The sequence below is a fragment of the Polistes fuscatus genome, unplaced genomic scaffold (genome assembly GCF_010416935.1).
Source record: "Polistes fuscatus isolate 324 unplaced genomic scaffold, CU_Pfus_HIC Scaffold9, whole genome shotgun sequence".
NCBI classification, from domain to species: domain Eukaryota; kingdom Metazoa; phylum Arthropoda; class Insecta; order Hymenoptera; family Vespidae; genus Polistes; species Polistes fuscatus.
The window spans coordinates 2094397-2117653 of NW_025113173.1; the positions used below are offsets into that span (position 1 = coordinate 2094397).

General features: G+C 32.4%; 1 protein-coding gene across 2 annotated transcripts in view; it reads left to right on the forward strand.

Moving 5' to 3' along the window:
• The first annotated feature begins 426 nt into the window (after positions 1-426).
• Positions 427-23257, forward strand: part of LOC122525336 (low density lipoprotein receptor adapter protein 1-like) — a 58359-nt gene continuing 35528 nt past the window's right edge. Inside the window, exons 1-2 of one of the 2 annotated variants that reach the window (XM_043648061.1) lie at positions 427-461; positions 602-647. In XM_043648061.1, coding sequence (XP_043503996.1) covers positions 605-647 — 43 coding nt within the window. In that variant the 5' untranslated portion in view covers positions 427-461; positions 602-604. Of the gene's footprint in view, positions 462-601; positions 648-18330; positions 18615-23257 lie in introns of those variants that run through there. The other variant, XM_043648060.1, reaches the window with a different exon arrangement.

A 23257-nucleotide genomic window follows, 5' to 3' on the forward strand; every position in this document is an offset into this window, starting at 1 on the left:
AGAGAGAAATACTAACTATATCAAATTGATCCTTTGTTCACAATCAGTGGCACAAACGAACGGTGACGGACAGTGAACCACTCCAAAGTACGTACGTACAAGTGCGTACAAGCGTGCTTTGAATAGATGTTGAATAGAAGCTTCGATAGAATCCTACAATGATAGGGGGAGGAGGAGGAGGAGGTGGAGGAGGTGGAGGAGGAGGTGGTGGTAAATGGAAACGCAATGTAACGTTTACGCAGTAGTAAGTATAGTAGTAAACTCTGTTCGAATGGATTCCACGCACGTTCACGCATACGTGCACACACGTACTCGCTATATATATATATGTATATGTATATGTGTATGAAAGAGTAAAATACGAGTACGCGAAAGAAGGAGTAGACACTTCGCGTTCGTTCGTTCTCGCACGAGGACGCTTTTTACACGCGTCTTTATTTGCATTTGCATATGCTTTACTCGTGAGTAAAACGATTGTCAAATTTTTTTTTTTTTATTTTCGTTTGACAGGTAATCGATTGTGAAGAAAAACATAAAAGATATTTCTCTACGATTTTTCGAGAACACGTTTTATCTTTTATCTTTCATCTTGCCCAAATAGAAAATGCCTTTCTTCAAGAAACTACGGAGATTCTCCAGGCATAAAAGTGAGTCTAAAAACTTAGCAAGAAAATTTCTTTTTTGTTCTTTTTCTTTTTTCTTTTTTTTTTTTTTTTGTATTATTTTCACTCGGTAAATATTTTTTCCACAGTTTTAGTCGATATTTTGTAAAATAAATTAACGTTATAATGTATGTATATATCAATATTTTTCTTAATATCAATGATAGTTTATCAGTATTTTAAATAGATAATTAATATCAGAATTACTTCAAGATAACGTTTTGACATTAATTACATACTGATATTTTACATTAACGCTGATTATTTATTTACAAATGATGATCCAATGAATAGCAGTTTTATATATTTTATCTATGTACATATGATTGTGAGTTAAAATAACACATGAATGATATAAATCAGCCAACGGTCCAGCCACGTTGAATTACGTTAGTTTCCGTCAGATCATTAAAGTCACGTAACGTAGGTACGGTTAGTAAAATGGATGGGTAATCCTTCTAGAAAAACAAAAACGACAGCAGTGGTAAAAATACAAGATCTCTCTGGTGTAATAGGTGAAGATGTTCGTAAAATAGTGACTTGAATACGTAAAAGGAAGAGTAAAAAGACACGATGAATAATATAAATCAATATCTAAAGTCTAATGGGTTTGAAAAGTTACTAATTGTTTCCATTATTAATGTTCTTTAGTTTATTCATACTAAAGTCTGTGTGTACGTGTAAAGTGGTTCAAATAAAGCTTTAAAAAAACATTCGAAATGTCCTTTAAGGTGTTATTAGTCCTGTTTAATTAAAAAAAAAATAATAAATAATTTATGAAAAGACTTTTTTGAACGCTTCGTTTGGTCCACTCTGTATAAATAATTTGTATCTACGTAATTGAATATTATCCTTGTTAAAGTTTTACAAGAGGGGAAAGCCTTCGTCGACGATTTTTGATTGGATTACTTTTCTGTTCTTTTTAACGCGATTTCGAGTTACTCAATCTACAGAGTTCCCTCGAGTACGAATCAGCATTTCACCGCAGCTCGTTTTTTCGTAGTATTTTCGAGCGACGAATACGTCCCGAGGTGATAATCCTTGATAATTTCTCCCAAGAGAAAGAACGTCTTTAATGGATAGTATATTTTTAAAGAATTGGAATATTATTTTATTTTCTTTTTAATAAAAATACTCGTATAAACAAAAAAATCATAAGAAAAATAAATAATAGAAAAAAAAATAAACGCACGTATATACGTACGTACGTATTTCTATTATATATATATATATATACGGGTGTGTGTGTGCACATACGTATGTACAAACGAAGCGTCTCGTTTCCGAATTTATTTTCTCTTTTGCTTTTAAGCGCATTCGATCGATCACAGCTCTTTGTTTGAAATTGTCCCATGCTACTACTTTGTAAACAATAGTGCATGAGAATGCTTTACGTACGTACGTATATATATATATATGTATGCATGTACAGGTACACATATAGTATTATATGTATATATGCAAATGTCTATCTATAGGGACACTGCTATATGTAAAAACGAATCATAGTCATTCTCAATTTTACACGCATTCCAACTCGCATTATTTCCCAATAGAATTTCTTTTTATATTCCACGTTATTTTTTTTCAACTAATCTGTCTTTACTTAATTACGGCCTTTATCGAATCTATCTCTCTCTCTCTCTCTCCCCCTGTCTATCTCTCTCGTTTTTTGCGTAGAATTTCATTTCACTCGATATACTCTCAGAGCAATAATTTCTCTTCACGTGATTTCACCGATTATTTGGCGCCGACCGTTTCAACATGCAATTCTTTAAAGCCTGTAATTTTCGTCCCAACGCATAGTTTTACATAATTCCATACTAGAATGGCGTTACCTTTTCCCCTTTTACTCATGCGTATATCTATCCATCCATAGGTAAAGAATCATAATGCCCGTCACTTAAATTCATATCGATTAAAATCTCTTTCCATTGCTTTCTTTGTTTTTTATTATGTTTTTAAGGTCTCGATTAACTGAAATTATAAAAATTTTCTGCACGTAAATATTTTATCGAGGAATTTCATTTTATCGAGTATAAAAGATACGGAATATTATTTTTTTTTTCTTTATATAAAAATCTTACCACTCGTAAATGAAACTAATGTAAAATGAAAGAAGAAAAATGTGAATGATGGAAAGAAGATACTTTAAATACTCGTGCGAATAATTTCAAGAAAATCTCTTTACGAGAACTTTAGGATTCTGCTTCTTCTTTATCTCACAATAAAAGATACGAGCTTACAATTAAAGAAGATTTTTGAAATTTTATTAAACTGATGGATACATTCAAATTTTGTAATTTCTCGCATGCGTATCACAAGATTCGATAGGAAAACTTTTCTTATATTGTTTTGTCCATTTTATTGATTTCCTTCTTCCTCTTGTCTCTTGCTATTTCTATTTCATTTTTCCGAACAAAACGCCAAGAAAAAATGAATTTACCGACGCGATCGACTGAGGAGCTTCTTGGGTATCGTTAACCAATTTTCTTTTCTTTTTTCTATTTCAAATCGTTGAGGCGTGGTTTGTTCGAAATAAAGCGTTTGGAAGCAGACTCAATTCGAATGCCGTGAAATTTATATCTATGTACTATTTTCTCTCCTACTCTCTCTCTCTTTCTTTATATTTTTTTCTTTTTCTATTTCTTTAAAGAAAAAGAGGTACCAGGGTCTTTTTGAAAGCAACCATCTCTTGGGCTCTTTCTATCTCTTTTGCAACCGCTAGCTTTCGATGCACCACTTTCGAACATTTTATCTCCTTCTCTGTTACTTTTTCTATCTGTCTCTCTTTCTCTTTCTCTCGTTCTCGATCTCTCTGTTTCCGTTTTTCACGATAAAGTCGAGTAATACCCTAGAGCAGAGTAATGAGTTCCATTCCTTTTACTCTGTAGTGTAAGCGTTGCGCGTTACTCTCTTGAGTTTGCCCTCTGAAAAGACCGAACGATCCACGGATTGCTATTTGAGGCTAACAGACTTAAGACGGATAAATATTTATTTTTTTCCTCGTGCATCTAAGTATAGGAATGTTGACGATAAATAATAAATTTAAGTATAAAGAAAAGATACGAAAGTTTAACGAACTATTTTTATAATTATTTTTTAATTTCAATAGTATAACGAAAGTAGCTTTGATCGTAGAAAGAATTTCTTATTAAAATGATATTGAAATAAAAAAAAACATAAAAAATAATAAGGATATTATCTATCGAGAAGTAATATTAAAGATAAGTTTCTTTTTTAATTAGAATTTAATCGGTTAGTCGTTAACGACCAGTATATACTAGTCATGCGGAAAAAGTAATATTACCATTTACTATTTAAATTGCAATTTTAGGTAAAATTACAGAATACTTCGTTACCAATACGAAATAAAATGAAAATAATAGAAGAAATAATTGGTATGAAATGTACTTATATAATTATAATTATTGAAAAAAGAAAGATAAAGAAAAGCAATAAAATTGAATGTAAAATTTTCGTAGAAAAATTCAAACCAATCATTCGAGATCGGTCGTTGTACGTTGTTAAAATGTAAACGATAAACGATTAGAAACTCTTACGCAGCTCGACAATAAGAAATCTATACGATTATCTTTAGCAAAATTATGCAATTGACTTTCTACGTTTTCTGTATTCAGAATAGTCGAGCACTTTGATCTTTGCTCAGCATATTTCTTTCTCGTTGAAATCCAAGACGTAGATATCACGATTCGCTGACATAGTTTCTTCGTTCAATTCCGAAGTGTCAAGTTCAGTTCATAATGTCATTCATTTGAAATTCGCGCGGGGTCTTGCATCATGCGCTAGATTTTTCCTTAAATTACTTTTTTTTTGTTTTATTTATCATTACGTAATTTAAATTGTAAATTTGCAGAAATTATTTCAATCAACGTGTATTGAATTACTTAAGCATATAAATAAAATAGAATACAAGAAAATATGATGAAATTATAAACAACAAACGGATCCCGATTAATCGAATGAGATTGGGTTTTTAACTTCGTGCTCAAATTCTTTATTCAATTTTATTACTTTTCTTGGATAATTATTATTATTAGCAAATGCAGTACTATTCCTTGTAAACAAAAAATATATAACATGTGTTAGAGACAGGTCATTTGATTGATATAAATAAAAATATTGACCGATATATTTGTTTCTGTTTTTCTATCGGAATAAATACTAACAAACAGGGTTTCTCAGGTTTCTTTTTTGATATTTTCCAAATGGATAAAATTTGACGAATATATATATAACAAAACGGTATGTTTGATCAGTCAAACTGTTGGTCAATTTAGTGTTAAAGAGGAGGACTTTTTTGTTTTTTTTTTCTTTTTTGGGTGTTTTTTTCCGATTCTCTTTCTCGTTGGAGAACGTTCGAATGAATTTTTCTCGCGTTATCACGATAAATTCGAAGTGTGTGTGTGTGTCCGTGATTTACGCTAGACAAAATTAATATCTAAATATATATGGCGAGATGAGGACGTTGAATGAAAGAAGAAAAAGAAAGATAAAAAGTGGATAATAGAATAGAAAATAGAAGAGATTTGGTCGGGTTGTGAGGTATTACATAAAGAGGGATAAAAGACATAGCGACGACGACGATGAGGAAAACAAACTATAAGAAAAAAGGGAAAGAAAAAAAAAATAAAAAGAACGGTTTGGAATATCGTTCGTGGTTTTCGCGTTCGTTGAATTTAATTTAACGCCGTGAGGATTTTTCTTCGACGATCGAAAAATCGGAAAATGCATATTATGAACACACACGCCCCGATGCAGTTTGGCATCGTTCCGGTCTTCGGAGACGACGGACGTACGAAGAAAAAGAAATTGGATCGACGTTCACCGATCGTTTTTCCTTATCGTTCTCGTCGAAACGAATTGCTCCAAGTTGGATGAACGGAAAAAGAAGGGAAGAGAAAGTAAAAAATATAAAAAAATAAAAAAGAAAAAAGAAGAGGGGGAGTAGAAGAAGTAAAAAAAAATAAAAAGATAAACGAGGAGAAAACATTTGCCTCCTTCTTTCGTTCGGTAAATTATTTATCCCAGCGAGACACGCTGAGAGAAACGAAATTTTTCGTTTTTTCAGAAATTAACTTAAGAGTGAACATCCAAATGAGAAAAAAAAAAGAATAGATTTTTCTCTCTCTCTCTTTATTTTGTTTTGTGTGTTTATTTATCATATTATATATTTTTCTTTATTTTCGAGAGCAATTCTTCGATGCATACAGATTTTGCCTTATATTTTTTCTATTTTTCTTTTTCCTTTTTTTAGTTGACCTTTTATTTTTCTTTTCTTCTTCTTCTTCTTCTTCTTCTTCTTTTACTTCTACTTGTCTTTTTCGCGATCGTATAGTACAACACGCACTACGGTGCATTTCCCATGCAGACGGAAAATCAATTTCATGCGCATACGGAATATTTTATGGGCGCGCGTTTCTGGATGAGCCTTACTACTACTACTACTTCGTTTCGATATCGTATATCAAGGAGAAATGGTAGTCGAGTAGAAACTCACGTGCAGAACAGAAAAGTGAATAAGCTCGAGCCTTTATAATTCGTTCTTCCTTTACATTTACCTATATATATATATATATATATATATGTATGCAAATTTACTAAATGTAAGAATATTACGGTCCTTTCGTTTTAAACAAACTAATGATTGTTAATAGACGATTTTCATAATTGCCGTTTAACTTGCATTATTTTCTATTTACATTAGTATTATTCTCCAACGATTATCATCGTCGTCGTCGACAATTCTTATGGAAGCATATTATTTTTATTTGACAACGGATCGTAACAAAAAAAAAAACAAAGCATAAAATAGTAAAAAAGAAAAATAAAATCTCTTCCATATTCCCCTCTCTTTTTTTTTCGTCTTGAATAAAAATCTCGGAAGTTCCCGTAGGATTACCCAAGCCCGGGATCTTTTGCACTCTCTTTCCTTGTATTATATCTCTCACCGTCCTCGTCATTGTTTTCTTCTTCTTATTATTCTTCTTCTTCTTCTTCTTCTACCCGTTATTTCTGAATTGCTGCACCATTGCCGTTGTTATACTTGTAGGTGCTAGCGTTCGTTCTATTTGTTGAGATACGTCTCGGTAAGTTTTCCACGTCGTCGCGGAAAATTGTTGCCCTTCAGTTCACTAGCTTATTTCTTTCTGGGAATATTGCTTCCTTCTTTTCTTTTCTTTTATTTTATTTTCTTTCTTCTCGACCTCCCTCTTTTCCTTTTGCTATGGTGTCTCTTCTTCCGTTCCCTTTTAAAGAAACGTTTCTTGTCGAAAAGACAAGAAAAAAACATTGCTTCCATAAGTGATCGATGAATACCTTTCCCTTCCCTTCCCTTCTCTTCTCTTTTCTTTTCGATGTCGCGACGTTTAAGAAAAAGGGTTGCTTCGAAGGTCGCCGGTACCATTTTCTATCTTTCTCTTTTCTGTTTTACTCTCCCTACTCTTCATCCTCCACACGAAAAATAAAAAAGATCCTCTTCTTCCTCCCTGCGATTTCGTGATCGGAATATTAAAAAAGAAACAAAAAAAACAAGTGGAAGGAAGGATCGTCGTCGAGTGGAGAGTCTTTCTGGTACTTCGATAACTCGAATAAAAATTCCACGTTGGGTACCATAACTAAAATAACGTAACACTTTATTCTTACCATTAGATTTATTTTGTTAATATTTTATGCTTATTAAATGTTTGTTAAATATGAATATTTCATTAATTATCGGCAAATATAATAATTTGTTAACATTGTAAATAGATGATCAGTAATTATACCAAAGATAAGGGTTAATATTACATATTAATATAGGTTTACTGTTACAGTAAACATATTGATATTCTATCAATTTAAATTATCGAAAATTTTTGTATTAATTGGTATAATACTGGCTACATATTATTACACCAATACGTGCTGTAATAAATCTTTGTTTTTTAATACATTGTGCTATTACATACAGATATTTTATTATAAATACTGACCGTATATTTTCAATATCAATCAAAAATGTTTAAAAATACCGATCCATTAGATACCAACCATACTTTTAGACTCTAATCCTTTTTTATTATTCACAACTATAATACAGTCATTTAGGAACATAAAATATTGTAATACTTTGGCGACTTTAAAAGCTATCAAGGATTTAGTTTCTCTAAAAAGATAATTCCATTTTCGTATATCTCTTCCTCCTCCACCTTTTCCTCCTCTTCTCTTTTTTACTTTTTTTCCTTTATCCTTTTTTCATTTTTCCTTTTCATTATACGTATACGATTTTCATAGTCGTTGCCGAGAGGCTAGTATATTTCATGGAAATCAGCTTTGTGTATCTAAATCCTATGGGAAAATGCAACGGTCGTTTATCTTTCGTAGAAGAAATATCATGTTTTGGCTTACAGATGTATAAAACGGGGCATAAAGGGAAAGAAAGAAAGAAGAAAAGAGGAGAGAGAGAGAGAGAGAGAGGAGTGCAGAGAAAAGGAAAAAAGGGGTGAAGGGGAGAAGGGTAAGAGATATCCTACATCGCAATCGCGCTTCACACTTGCTTTACATTTTTCTCGTCGACTTATCCGCGGAACGCGGAAATAACGCGAGATTTTACTGTGCAGAGATACTACACGCTTGTTGGATTTGTTGTCTGCCTTGCGATTCGTCCGCTCGGAATAAAATGATACGATCACTCTATCGTATCGTTTCGTATATATATGTGCATATATAATATGTACGTATACATTTATACATATACTACGAAGTATACGAATATTTCTTTTTTTGTTTGTTTGTATAAAATTTTTTTTCATTTTACCGAAAAACCCGAGAAAATAAACTGATCGCAAGCGATAATAATTGATAACGCGATAGAGCGATAGTAATATAATTATTTTAAGGAGAAAGTACGAAAATTCGATCGTAGATATCATCGTCATGTGTAAATATTTTTTTTCATCTCGTGCAAAAATAATGTCGATTTTTTTTAAATATCTAATCGTTTAAATAACTTCAATGATTTGTGCATCAATTGAATATTATAATACGGTGTAATTATTGATTTCCAACGAGAATTTGAGATCGTTAAAGTTTTAAACCAGCGCAGGCAAGGAGTTTCTTCTGGACATATCGAGCGACGAATTCTTCAAAACTTGATGCTTTGCAGCTAGCTAGCTAGCGGCAGCAAATTTTCTTCGCTCGTTTGAAAGTAGAAACACTTTTTTTCAAATTTATTCCAAACTAAAAGAAAAAGAAAAAAGAAAAAGAAGAAGAAGAAGAAGAAGAAGAAGAAGTAAAAAAAAGTAATAGAAAAAGAATAGGAAGGAAAAGGAAAACAAAATGTGTATAAAACGGAAAGAAAAAAATGGCATTCCTCGTAGAGTCAGTTTTTCCCCGTGTGCTTTTCGAAAGAAATTACTCGATTTCCGCCGAGAGACGTTAGCTTTTTCTTTTTCGTCCCCTTTCCTTCTTTTTTTCTCCTACGCTTTTTTTCTCTCCTTCCCCCCGTTTTTTCCCTCCCTACTCCTTCGCTAAGTTCTTTTTTCCTCGAAAGCGAAAAAGCGCGTTGCCGCGGCCCTTTTTCCGCTAGATTTATGACTACTTCGTGGCTTTCGAGAGAGAGAGAGACAGAGAGAGCCAGCCCGTATTTCCAAGCTTCTCTTAACTATTATAAAAGGTAACAAAAGGTGGACGTGCCTTTTTTCTTTCTTTCTTCGCTCTCTTTTAATTTCGTCTTCATGACCGTTAAACCTTTTCCATATTATTTCTCATATTTCCTCTTGAAAATAAAAAGAAAGAAAAAAAAGAATTTACACATACGTTTGTTTTCCTTCTATCGATCTTAAATTCGCGATGTTTCTCTCAAATAATAAAAATGTTAACGCATTTATTTTATTATATAACATTTGTATAATTATAATTGAATAACGTTTCGACAAAAATATAATATCATCCGACCATCATCGGGTTTTACGTTGTTAACGAGAGAGAGAAAATGTTTCGTTCGCGATACACGAAACAAACAAAAAAACAATACGGTAGAATACAAAAATTCATACCCATAGGAAATAATAATTCGAGCTTGGGTCGAATAAAAAGTCGATCTGTCGATCGATTCGTGAAAGGTAACGCGTTTCGAAAGTCACAGATAAATCGTCATCGATCATTTTTACCGTACTTCCGAGAGATCGAAGAAGGAAATGCCGCGTATGGAGAGTCGATTCTTACATCAGCCGACCTATACTTGCATTCGGCCCAATTATCCCTTCCCCCCATCTATTCACCTCCCCCTTCCTCCCTCCTTTTTTTTCCTCCTCTCTGTCTGCCTGTCTGTCTGTCTGTCTCTCGGTTGCCTTTTCTCCGTCGTAAGAGCAAGATAATCGGCCTTCCCCGACAGCAGACAGCAGGAGGACTCGTTATACTTACACACTTTCAACCCTGAATTCTTTCGCGTGCCTTTCCATCGCGAGAGACTGCAACGTAGTTGCATCAGCCGATACCACGACGCGACGACAGTCTTTGGACTCCTCTCGATCACCTGCATCGTTCTCGACAACCTAACGGTCGTAAATGTTTTTTTTTCTTCCTTATTTCTCTTATTTCTCTTCTCTTAGTTTCTTACGATCGTTATATATCATTTATTAACTTACCTATGTTTTGTCTATTTATTTTTCTAATTTTTCATGTCATCAACAGTTAGTTATAGTAGTTATATAGGTTTTTATTATATCTTATTTCTGTACTGGACAACTCGTAAGTTAATTTATCGAATTTCATTATTGTTATTATTATTATTATTATTATTTTTTTTTAATGGGAAATTTAATAAATGCGAGACTTTTTATCACGGTTATTATTTAATATTGATTTAATAGTTAGATTGTGTATTTCTTTCATTATAGTTTATGTATATGTAGTATTAATCTAAATTTGTCGATTTGTATCGGATAATTAAGTAATTTCGCGTCGTTTTTTTTTTTTTATAAAAAAGAATATATATATTATATCAGCCAATGAAACAACGAAAAAGTGGATATATCAAATTATGCGAATATCAATTAACATTTTTATTTATATATGTTCATTTTCAAACGAATATTGCAATCGTACGTGTGACAAGTTAATCGATTTTTTTTTTAAACGACCTTTTCACTTTTCACTTCGAGAAGTTTTTCTAATATATTTCTATAAGAGAGATAATTTGAAGAAAATTAAGGGAACAAATGGTAAACCTATGGTTTAGAGATATTATCGTGTAACGAGTGTTGTCTGCGTGATGCAAAATTGAAGTCGAATGCGAAGTACCGCAGACAGACAATAAGAGAGAAAGTATCGAGATGCGTCAGACGGTGTAATGACCTTTTTTCTTCTTCTTCTTCTTCTTCTTCTTCTTCTTCTATTTCTTCCATCCTTCGATCGTTTTATTCACGGTAATTGCCTCTTACGTGAGAAGAGAAAATTCATATTTTTTATTTTCTATTATAAAAACTAATATTTTCCGTGTAACATAATATTATACAACGAGAGTCATATAAGAGTACATCATTATCGTCAATTTTTTAAAAAAATAATTCTTATTCCGCTTGTAATTACAATCTACGAAGAAAATAATATAGATATTTTAGTATTAATAGACTTGTAAAAATGGATATGAATTTTATTGCAAGAGAGAAGTAAGTTTTTTATAATTGTTAAGTAAAAATAGATCTCGTTAATAGTGTTATGAAGCATTATAAAATTCTAAAGAAGACTCACAGTCGAGTATTATTTACAGAAATAATAATAATTATATTTGATTTTATTTTATTTTATTTCTTCTTTTTCTTTTTTATCTTGTATAATATAATATTTTTGTATCCTGCAATTTGATATAGCATTTCATTTTCATTGTGATTCAAAATCACGTGAATGGTTATATATAGCATTCAAATGTTAGAGAATTTCAATTATTATTTATTTAATATTATATAACCATATAAATTTTTATAATTATATTATGCAATTAGAATAATGCTTAACCGATTCATTAGCCTGTATATTTTTGCAGTTCACTGAAATTTTGACTGTCCACGAATGTGTTAATAATTAGGCTTTCTTCCTCGCAGTCAATTAATTCATTATTATTATCATTATTATTATTATTATTATTGTTAAAAGATAACGTGAACGGTATATCATATCGTAGTATAGTCTTGAGAATACAAACGCGTACCATTTGTTCGTTCTTGCAGCCGGCTGGTCACGAAGTACCACGCGTTCTAATGGAAGGATGCACTTTGTGGTTCAAAGCTCGCAGACGACGATGACTATGATGACGTAGACGACGTAGACGAAGTAGACGAGAATGTTACTACTACTTTATTTTTTCTTTTCTGAGCTCGGTCTAACCAGGCCCCTTGAAAAGTCGAGGTTGGTAAGACTGGATCAAGGCTAGCCGAAACTCTTTTATGTATATTTGTATGCGTGTGCGTGTGCGTGACCAAAAAGAAGAGATAAAGAGTTGAAGAAGAAGAAGAAGAAGAAGAAGAATGAAGGAGGAAGAATGAAAAAGAAAAGAAAAAGAAAGAGAGAGAGAGAGAGACGGTACTGATGGGAGGGGGAAGAAAAAGAAGAGAAAGGTAAAGGAGAAATTCGATGGGATTTTAAATGATGTGAGTGTGTTTATGTGTGTGTAAGTAAGAGAGAGATAGAGAATAAGAAGAAAGAGTGGCATGCGAGACAAAACCATAGCAGAAACGAAGAGAACAACTCGGTTCATGGGGGACTCTTATTGGGTCCCTTTCTCTCTCTCTCTCTCTCTTTCTTTCTCTCTTTTTTTTTATCTCTTTCTCTGTTCGATTTTCAACTACTTACACGCACGTACCTTCGCAGAGAACCGGAGCAAGTCTCGTAACACAGCTCGCTAGGTTGATGCAAGTCTCGTCGAGACTTTCCTTTCGAACGGTTAACTCCACTCCGGGTTTCTTCTTTCTTCTTTCATCTTGTTCTTTCTTCTTTCATCGTCATCATCATCTTCTTCTTCTTCTTCTTCTTCTTGAAATTCTCTTCCTCTTTTCGGTCCTTCCCCTCCGGCTATAGCGCGTAAAGATATCGGCTCACTTCTTTCCACGTGCAACGAGGTGCAACTCGCAAGAATCAAAACGTCGTCGTCGTCGTCTCTCACCTTCTTGAATTACCAGCTGCATTTGTTTTTCTTTTTTTTTTTTTTGACGTACAAAAGCAAGGTCCCTTCTTATCGATGTTGTCCCTCTTCTCTTGCATTTCGTTTCGATTTAGGAAAATTCGAACGAGTTATTCGTTTCTTTCTTTTTTAAAAATAATACGTTCGGATGATTTATAATCATTCGTCAATTTTTAATTGATCAGGTAATAATGCGATATCTTCTTTTAATCGTAGAATAGTTTATTCGTTAATACGTTTTCGTTTTAGGGAATGATTTAACGTCGTCCTTTGTTTTTGAAAAATTTGATTATTCTATTACTTCGTTAGAAATTTCTCTCTCTCTCTCTCTCTTTTAACTTTTTAATATTTTATTATTTTATTAAATTGTAGAATTCTTTTTTTTTTTTCGGTCAATAATATACCTTGGATCAATAGTTCCAGGCCGACTTTCTAAATTGTAAAGTCAAACAACGTGTGAACACGGTTAGTAACATGGATTGGAGACCCGTTCGGAAAAACAATACGACAAAAATCATGTTACGTGAATTCCAAAGAGACTGTAAAAGAGGAGAATAAAAATATTAGATTAAATCTAATACTTTAATAATACTGAATTTTTTTGTTCTTTTTCTATTTCTATTCTTGTTAGATATTTTTATTTTACATTCGTTTTGCGTCATTTTTAACAGGAAATAATTCAACTATTTATGTTCTCGTATACATTTTTATTATTAAAACAGAATCGTTAAATATATTAATGAAGTACGTATACGTCATTCGTATTCAAATTAAGAATCCAAATGATCGTCTATTTGCGTCATTCAAAACGAATGTATTAAGAAAATAGATTTTCATTTTAAATTTGTTACTTAAGAAATTCAACAATGTTCTCTTTTTTTGTTTTTAATATGAAACAAATCGTAATATTCTTATCGAATCTGTTATTTCATTTCACTGAAGATATTTAATTGATCTTATTTTATTTGAAAAAGTTATATAAGTATCGTATTATTATTTCGTGTCAGACGTTAAGTAGTAAACTCTACGATTATTCAGTCAGATTCAACTGTATACAGTAGTCAAGTAATGATTTATCTGAATAAACGAGAAAAGTGATAGTGTATTTGAAATCTATTTTAATGTTTTAATTACACCGTTATTTCATCGATCGATTGATAGAAAAATGATCCCCATAAGGTTACACGTGAATATCTGTTACGAAGGTTCGTTTCAAACGAAGTTACAGCTAACACGCAGGTATGAGATATCTTCAAATGGTTCGTTCACGTTCTCGAGTTTACGCGTTTGTATGCAACGCGACGTTCACGTTTCAGAAACTCGATCGAAATTCGTTCGTCTGTTATAACTTTGTCGATCTCGAGACCTAACTTTGATGATATTATTTGAGATGAAATGCTATCATACTTCAGCCTAGTTTAATATCACTTTGAAGAAAATTCCTTTTGTATCAAAGAATATCGTGGAAGTACGATTGATAGATATATAAATATAAAAAAAAAAAGGTTTAGAAAAATTAAAATTTTCGTAATATTGATCGCAAAGAACAAATTACTGTCAGATCAGATCCTCAAAATAAAACCTTTTACTGTAAAATCAATTTTTAATTAATATTTACTAATATTTTAATTCTAATTAAGATATTTTGTTCTCGGAAAAATATCATTTTCGATTATTACGTTGATAAACTCATGATTGATAGGACATTTTTGTTTTCTGTTTTTTTTTTTTTTTATATTTCTTATTTAGCGAGTAATTATTAAAAGTTCTTTGAATTTCGGATTCTTTTATTTCGATCATCTTGTATATATCGTTTTTTTTTTCAATGACAATAATTGTTTTACGAGATTCTAAAAATGAGAATATATAAACGATTTCCTCTATTTCTTTTTTCTTTTTTTCTCACCAATTGCTTTCGTAGCGAGAGTGAGTGAGTTGTATGCTTACTTTTACGAGAAGTTTCTTACGTGAACCTTTTCAGGTTCAAGCGGTAAACGGAACAGTTTCGTTTTAACGTGAAATAGGAGGGAGAGAGAGAGAGAGAGAGAGAGAGAGTTGGAGAATCTCGAGTAACTCGATCACGGTGAATAATCGGTGAGAAAACGAATTGAAGGAACGTTAAGGAAATATTGGTCTTTTCAAAGAAAATTTTTATTACAATTTTCGTATTATCCTTTGAGAGAATTATATTTTTGAAGAAATTTTTATTAATATTAAAGAGTATCAATATATCCCGTGTACTTGGTATTTTTCCAAAAGACCTCCCTTTCATGATATAAATCCAAATGAGATTTTCTATAAATCTTTGCTTTTCATGAATCCGACGAAAAATTTCAACTGCTTAACTTGCGAAAATATTTACTATACGAGGCTTTGAAAAAGTTCAAAAGAAAGAAATAGTTGAAAAGGAAAACGTGAAGTTGGAGTTTCTGCATCTAGAAATGCATACGAATCAATTATACAAATTTTCATCTGGATTGGACGGAAGTACTTAGTGGTAGTAGGAGTTTTTCAACAAAAAATTATAAAAGCAAACGAATAAAAGATTTGATATTAATAATAATATATATATAATATTCAACATTTCTATTTGTTCGTGATTTTCTTACAAAAAAAACTATAATCTAATTTTATTAAATCAATGATATCATGCTTAAGAAATGATAGAATTACATTTATTTGTAAAATAATTATTAATATTTCAGTATAAATAATAATTTAGCAATATATACAAGATGTTAAAAAAGAAAAATCCCATTGAATATTTACACTACTTTACGTACTTCTTCATGCCATATAAAATTTTGTATATGTAACATTTTTCTATATTATAACAAACAACGAAAATATTAAGGTGTTAATAGTTGATGGATGAACCTATATAATATTATATTTTCACAATCATCACAATCAACGTAGACGAAGTTTAAAAGTCAATCGAAAATGCTTAAAACATTGAGAGCATAATCGAGCACTTCGATGATCGAACTTTAGACTCTCGTTTTCACCCTTAAGACGTTCTCGTCACGGTACTGTCTATCTATCGGTTTAAAGGGTCGCGATCCGATAAATTACCATCGACTCCTTCAACGATGCTAAACTAGCTACCCTACCCCTACCCTATTCTACCCTACTCGTTGAATAATAAACGAAGGGTGAAGGAAAGATAAAACGAACGCTGAGATTCATCATCCTGAGACGTCTTAGTCTATTATCCTTTTCCTTTATTTTTTTGTCAAAAGATATTCAAACTATCGGTCATAATAATTATCTGTAATAATCTTGTCTCATCGGATCTTTCAAATTATATCCTTATTCCCTTCTGACGGTAGACAGAAAAAAGTTAAGGATGTAAAAGGTAGATATAGATCGTTTAAAAGAACTTATACAAACGTTTTCATTTTTTTTCTTCTTCTTCTTATTCTTCTTCTTCTTCTTCTTCTTTCGTAATTGGATCGACGATAATTGCATCGAATTATGTCGGACGCTCGGCTCCTTTACGTTGTTTGCATATTTTTTTTTCTTTTTTTCTTTCCACGGTCCTTCGTATATCCAACTTGAAAGTCGAGGCAAAAGAAAAAGAAAAAGAGAGAGAGAGAGACCAATGAAGCTGGAAGTCCCGTTAAATCGAATCAGACTATTCCCCCTGCCCCCTTTTTTTTCCATCCCTTTTCTCTTTCACTCTCTTGCTCACTCTCTTATTCACTCTCTTACTCAGAGATCGTTAACTTCTACGAGATTATCCGTCCAAGTTCGACTTTACTAGCAAGTTTACGGAAGGAAGGGCATCTTCCCATGAAATTAGGTGGTAAAGCTTTCCACTCACGACAAGTCTCCGACCGGGGGGGGGAGAGGATGGGAGTTAAGGAAAACGCTGTCTACATATCAATTTCTTCGCAAAGCTTCCCATAGAAGAAGATCCTAGTTGAGAGTAAAGTAGAAGAAGGGGTATGGGGGTATAGGTAAGGGAAGGTTGCTACAAGGAAAAGACGATATTTTGTTCTAACTCCCTCCTTAAGTATTCTAATAACGCGCGTTATACTGAAAAACGAGTCACGGTGTGATGCAGTGCATTTTCCGCAAAGTATGCTTTTATCGTGGAAAACTTTTGCCCCTCGGGAGAGAAGATAAGTTTTCATTTATACGAAAAAAAGAAAATAAAAAGGGAAAATATTACTCTAAGAGAGAGAGAGAGAGAGAGCGAGAGCGAGATTGTAACTATTGAAATTGTTCTTTAGTTCGGTGTTAAGATTTTCAATGAGTTTTGTTTTTATATAAGCAATCATTTTTTGTCGATATTTGAGCGTATATGTACTTGAAATCTAGAAGGACAAAAAAGTAAAAACTTTGGTCAACGTTTACTTCTACTACTGACCCATATAAATCGATAATTTGACCTATATAATTTGTAAACAAATGTACCTCCTTTTATATTTAATTGAAACATTTAGAATTATTAGTCTATTAAAAAAATTGAGAAAAAATTGTAACGTCTATTAATCATCTTAAATTTTTCATATTTTTCCCGTGAAATGTTTTTATGCTTAATTTTCCAGTTAGATGGTTAGATTACTTATACAGAGTAAATATTATTACGATGAATAAAAAAAAATATTAGAATAAACCTAGGTTACTTTAAAAATACTCATAATGCTATATATTTAAAAATTGAAAATACTCTTTAATTTATCCACGTCATAATTGCATGCTAAAATTAAATAAAAAGAAAAATCACGTGGGAGTGCATTATCATTAACATTAATTCGTTTTCGTTGACGAAGGAAGGATAAACATTTTTTAGACAATCGGAATAACGGAAAAAAATAGAAAAAGAAAAAGAAAGAGAAAAAGAAAAAAGTAATCTTTATCCTTTCGACCGGATTCGGTTAGGAAGCGGAACCGGAATCTCTGGGAAGTGTGCGAGCCGAGATATGCGCATGTACCAGTTAGGGGAGCGGAATAAACTGGATGCGCCAGAGAAGGACGCGCCAGTGGACGACGACGACGTGCTGCTGCTGCTGCTGTTGCTGCTGCTGCTGCTGCTGCTGCTGCGAATTTCTCATATCGTGGCGTACCGCCTTCAAGGCAACACGTATTATTATACCGATCCGCGCTTACGAAACTTTCATTTTTTTTTAACCCCGTTCAGTAGTTTTAATTATTTTTTTTAACCCCGCCCCACACACACCCGTCTCGCAAAGAAATTTTCTTTCCTTTTCTTCTTCTTTTTTCTTCTTCTTATTCTTATTCTTCTTTTCTCTCTCTCTCGATATAATATTCTAATTCTAATGGCTAACAACGCGTTATTTTTTTCATTCGTCTCGTCGGGGAAACGGATTGGAGGATAGATCTCTAATATACGAAGGGAACAAAAAAATCGATAAAAACGGGGGGTACGGCATAAAAACGAGTGTGTGTTATTCGACTACTTTTCTTTTCTTCTTCTTCTTCTTCTTCTACTTCTTTCCCCCATCATCATCATCATCACCACCAACCATCACCACCAACCATCACCACCATCACTGTCGCGCGAGTGTTTTGACTCTTTCGAAACGAGCCACGCACAATTTAGTTTCTCCTGTTTTTTATATTAAACATATATAAAAAGGTTGAAAAAGCATATTTAGAAAACAAAGTTGGTTTTTGAAAAAACAAACGTTATCGTCATACGGATTCGTTGAAGAAGGATCGCGCTAAAGTTTGGTTCGACGTTAATATCGCTGGGATGTCGTTCTTCAGAGGCTTATGGAAAAGCAGTTCGAAGCATAAGAGTAAGTCAAGGCTTTTTATTTTGTCATTATTATATTTAAACAAAAAACAAAAAAAAAAGAAGAATATAATATATGTATTACATATACGATGCGATTATTTATTTTACGTGATACAAGTTTGTTTCGTTTGTTGCGAAGATTTATTTCTCGAATTTCTTATACGATAATCTCGAATAAAATGTTTCTATTGAAAATACGTTATCAAAAAATTTATAATATATATATAAATAAATAATTTACACATATATTTATTTTGACGTATACTCTGTGTATACGTAAAACGTATTAGATATAATAAATACAACTTGGGATAAATTTTCAAGGAGGAAAAAAGGAAGGGCGAAGGGCGAAGAGGTGGGTTCTTTTTCTACGGGGAAAATTTTTTTTACCACCTACGCGAAAAGTGAGAAAAGTGCGTCAGAGTTCGCGACACAAACACACACACACACGCGCGGGGTTGGGGGCGGGTTGGTGGTGAATGTCGGTGTTGAACGGGCGTGAATATTTTTGACTTTTTCGACATAGGGGTTGAATCGTCGTCGTTAACCCCCCTTGAAAACTTTTTTAATGCTATCGCTAGAGAAAATACTCGCTCGGAAAACGTCGAAACGTTTCCGTGTCTCTTCTTTTTTTCCCTACTCACCGATATACATATATATATATATATGCACGGGTTGTATTTAACTACAGAGAAGAGTTTTACTCGCTGAAAGTCAGATCGGAACAACCGCATACGGGTTAAATAACGATAAGTTTCTTTTTTCCTTGATTCTCTCTCTTCTTTCTCTCTTTCCTTTCACTTCCGAGACTACGCGAAACGCACGAGATTTCTTTTCAATCTTTTTGTTTAAATCACGATTCAACCAGTTTTTTTTTCATAACATTCAAACGAACCACAAAAAATCCGATTACAATGATCCACGCGTATGTAATTTCCTTTTATTAAAATACAAAATGTTCATTCCTATCTCATTCTACTTCGAATAATGACGTTCGTTGAAATTTTATTATGATTTTTCGTAATTATTATTATTATTATGGCAACGATCGATGCAATTAAGTACCACTATAGGAACGTTCAATAAATTATAGGAAAAATTTATATACCTATCGGGGACGCCGAGTAGCAATACTTATTCTTCCTTTTTTTTTTTTTTTTTTTTTTGCACAACGACGAAATATCGGAAAATAATAAGTAAAAGAAAAGAGAGAGAAAGAGAGAGAAAGAGAAGAATCAGTCCGCGGCAGGCAGTTAACGCGATTATTCGTAATAACCGGCCGTAATAGAGCCACCTTTAAGGTTATGGTAATGCATATACCAGCATCTCGTTATATACGTAATATGATCCTCTTTCTTGCTCGTGAGAGTGAACCGACACTGATTATTGATCGTAAAATCTGCATAATCTTTCAAACGTTAGGTCTCATCTCGTTCTTACTCGAAATCGTTACTAACATGAAGATTGTACCTAGAAGTGTATGTATGTTCATGCGATGATCAACGTTTTCATATATCATTAAACGAAAAGAGATAAAAAGAAAAAGAAAAAAGAGAAGCCTTTTAATTTCTTTTTTATGGTTTTTTCTTTTTTTTTTCTTTTTTTTAATTTTATTTTATCGAACCCTTCCATAAAAAAATGCTGGACTTTGAACGTCGCATACCGAACTATCGAGAGATATTCTTTTTCTTTTATTATTATTAATTTTAATTTAATTATCCGTTGCTGCAATATGTGTGTCGTTACAATTTTTATTCTATAATAATATATAATATCTCATTGAGATAATCGATAATATTTTTTTGTTTGTAAGTGGAAATAAATTTAAAAATTATCGAACTTCGCGAATACCAACTTCAAATTCGTATCCACAATATATTATTGATATTATTACGATTGCAAATAAAATTCTGACTGAAATTCGTGAAGAAAAAACATATAAATTATTAAATATAAATATAAATAATAATAATAATTTGAAATTAGATTCTCGAGATGAATGATATTAGATGAATAGACTCGTATTCGTAGATTTTAGAGAAAAAAAAAGAAAAAAAGAAAACTCGAGTATACATACACACGTATGAAGAAAAGAAATGGAAAATAGAATAGCATAAACCCATTTGGGCTATTGTTATCCCCGAAAATGGCGGTGGCCTTGAATATTTAAGAACAACTTTATATGGAATATTCAGCAGTCTGCAGAGTTGGTAGAGTATCGTTTAGAGAGACCGGTATTGCGGGATTCCGAGATAATAGCATAGGGAAGAAGATCTCACCGATGGAGCGTATTGTACTACTAAATGTGTGCCCGTTGCAAAAGGAGAGATGTACCATTCAATTACTAAATGGCAACGGGCGCGTTAAAGCTTGCAGTTTGCCAAACGAACTGGCAATGGGTATAGTAGGTTATCGACTTTGATGAAAATGTAACTCGATCATCATACTAAACAAGATACGAATGAGGAATCATTTGCATTCGATATAATATATATATATATATCTTTTTAATTTTTTTATTTCATTGATTATTTACATGGATCATTATTTTCCAACATCATCGATATCCAATATTTTTAATCAATTATTTTCGTATTTATGATAAAATATCTTTTATACGAAAAAGGTAATTAATATTTTCGTTAGAATAATTTGTTCTATGGTGATTAATATTTGTAACGAAATAATATCAATGTTTAATGAAACGAATACGATTGTACGATATAATAGAGTATTGATCAAATGTGATTTCAAAATGATCTATTCATTATTTATCTCCATTTTTTGGGAAGAATTTTATTTTAAGTATAATTTATTCGTGCCAAACTAATACCCATGATTTTTCTATTTGTCGTATACGATGGAACTGCTGTTCGATATTGAATGATATTTCGATAAAATATTCGTATCTCTTCGCAAGATCTATAAAATGAATTCGTTATGAATAAGATGCTGTAATCATTTATTTTTCCAATACCATTAATGAAGAAATATACTGAGATCAAACAGATCAAAATATTTATACTTTTCGAAGAAATAACTTCAAAGAAATATCAAGATTAAATATATAATATGTTGAAAATATCTAATTTATAGATTGTACATATTAAATATACATATGGTGCAAATGGGAGATGCTTTGCAGTAATTTTGTATCGCTTATAGGGATACATTTGAACGTAGGTTAATTATTCGTACAAGTAGAAGGTAATATTAATACATACATACGTACGTACATGCATACATACATATATATAACAGCTTTATGGGTTCGTACTATGTAATTATATTTCCTGTATAACAGGGTCTCCGGACATCGCGGCTTCGTCCTCGTCGTCGTCGTCGTCGTCGTAGTCGTAGTCGTAGTCGTAGCCTAGTGCAAAATATATATGTACATATATATATATATATATATATTTTGTACTATATATATATCTCTATGTTCTTCTCTATGGTGAATATCACCACGGATCAAATTGGAACGTCGGCCTCGTCCGTCGAGTGCCATCATCGTTCTCTTCACACACACACATACACACACATACATTCTCTCTCTCTCTCTCTCTCTCTCTCTCTCTCACACATACATACACTCCATCGAAAACTAATGCATCTTTAATGTACACCTGTATACCATTACGCTAGCATGCAATCATTCTACTATAGCAGTACATACCTAAATACTATTGGCATCGAGATAAATCCTGGTACATTTGATAAAAGACAAAAGGGATATCGAATGGGGAGGAGGTAGGGGAAGGGTGGGAGAGAGGGGGAGTAGGAAACGAACGATCGGTGCTTTTCACGAGGCATTTACGAAGCACATAGGTAGGATTCGTTTGAATCGAACGAAAAGCCATGAACACGATAGGTGCTTTTGTAGTATCCTGATCTCTGATATATATGTGTATGTGTATGTGTACATACGTATATACGGGTTCGATATAGAGAGAACTACTACTACTTTTCTTTCCTTTCCTTTCTCTTGTTCATTCGTAAAGGACCAAAAGATTAATCTATCGATACACAGAACACATGTTGTTACATACGTATATTATACAGGTATTACTTATTTACGTAATATTTTGTAAGAAGTTCTTACATGGTATTAAATGTTTGATTCCCTGTGCGACATGCATCGATTTAAAAAATACATAACTATCGTATGTTGTATTTTATACGTCTTTATATATTATACAGAGTATCATTAGTATTAGATTATTTAAAAGGAAACGTATCTTCGGTTTTATTTATTTTTTTACTAACTCTCTCGAACGATCCCTTGCTGTGGTATAAATAAATAGTTATATCATTCGGTTACCTAGTAATTGGAACGTTGAAACCTTATGAAAAGAAACTATCGTGGTAGTGTATTCGTGTATGTTATAAAAAAAAAAAAAAGAAAACACACAAAAAATGAATAGACTAGTCGGTTTTACGGGGAACATAAATATAATTGTTTTATCGTATCGTGAAACGATAACGAAATGTCTCTCGTATCTCTCTTTCTATCTTTATCTATCTATCCAACTCTATTTCGTAACGAAACGAAGCTCGGAACGGGAAACTGATACCGAAATTTACTCTGAATGCAATTTACTCTCCTGCTACTATGATGCAGCCACCAACGTTCGACGAGTGTGG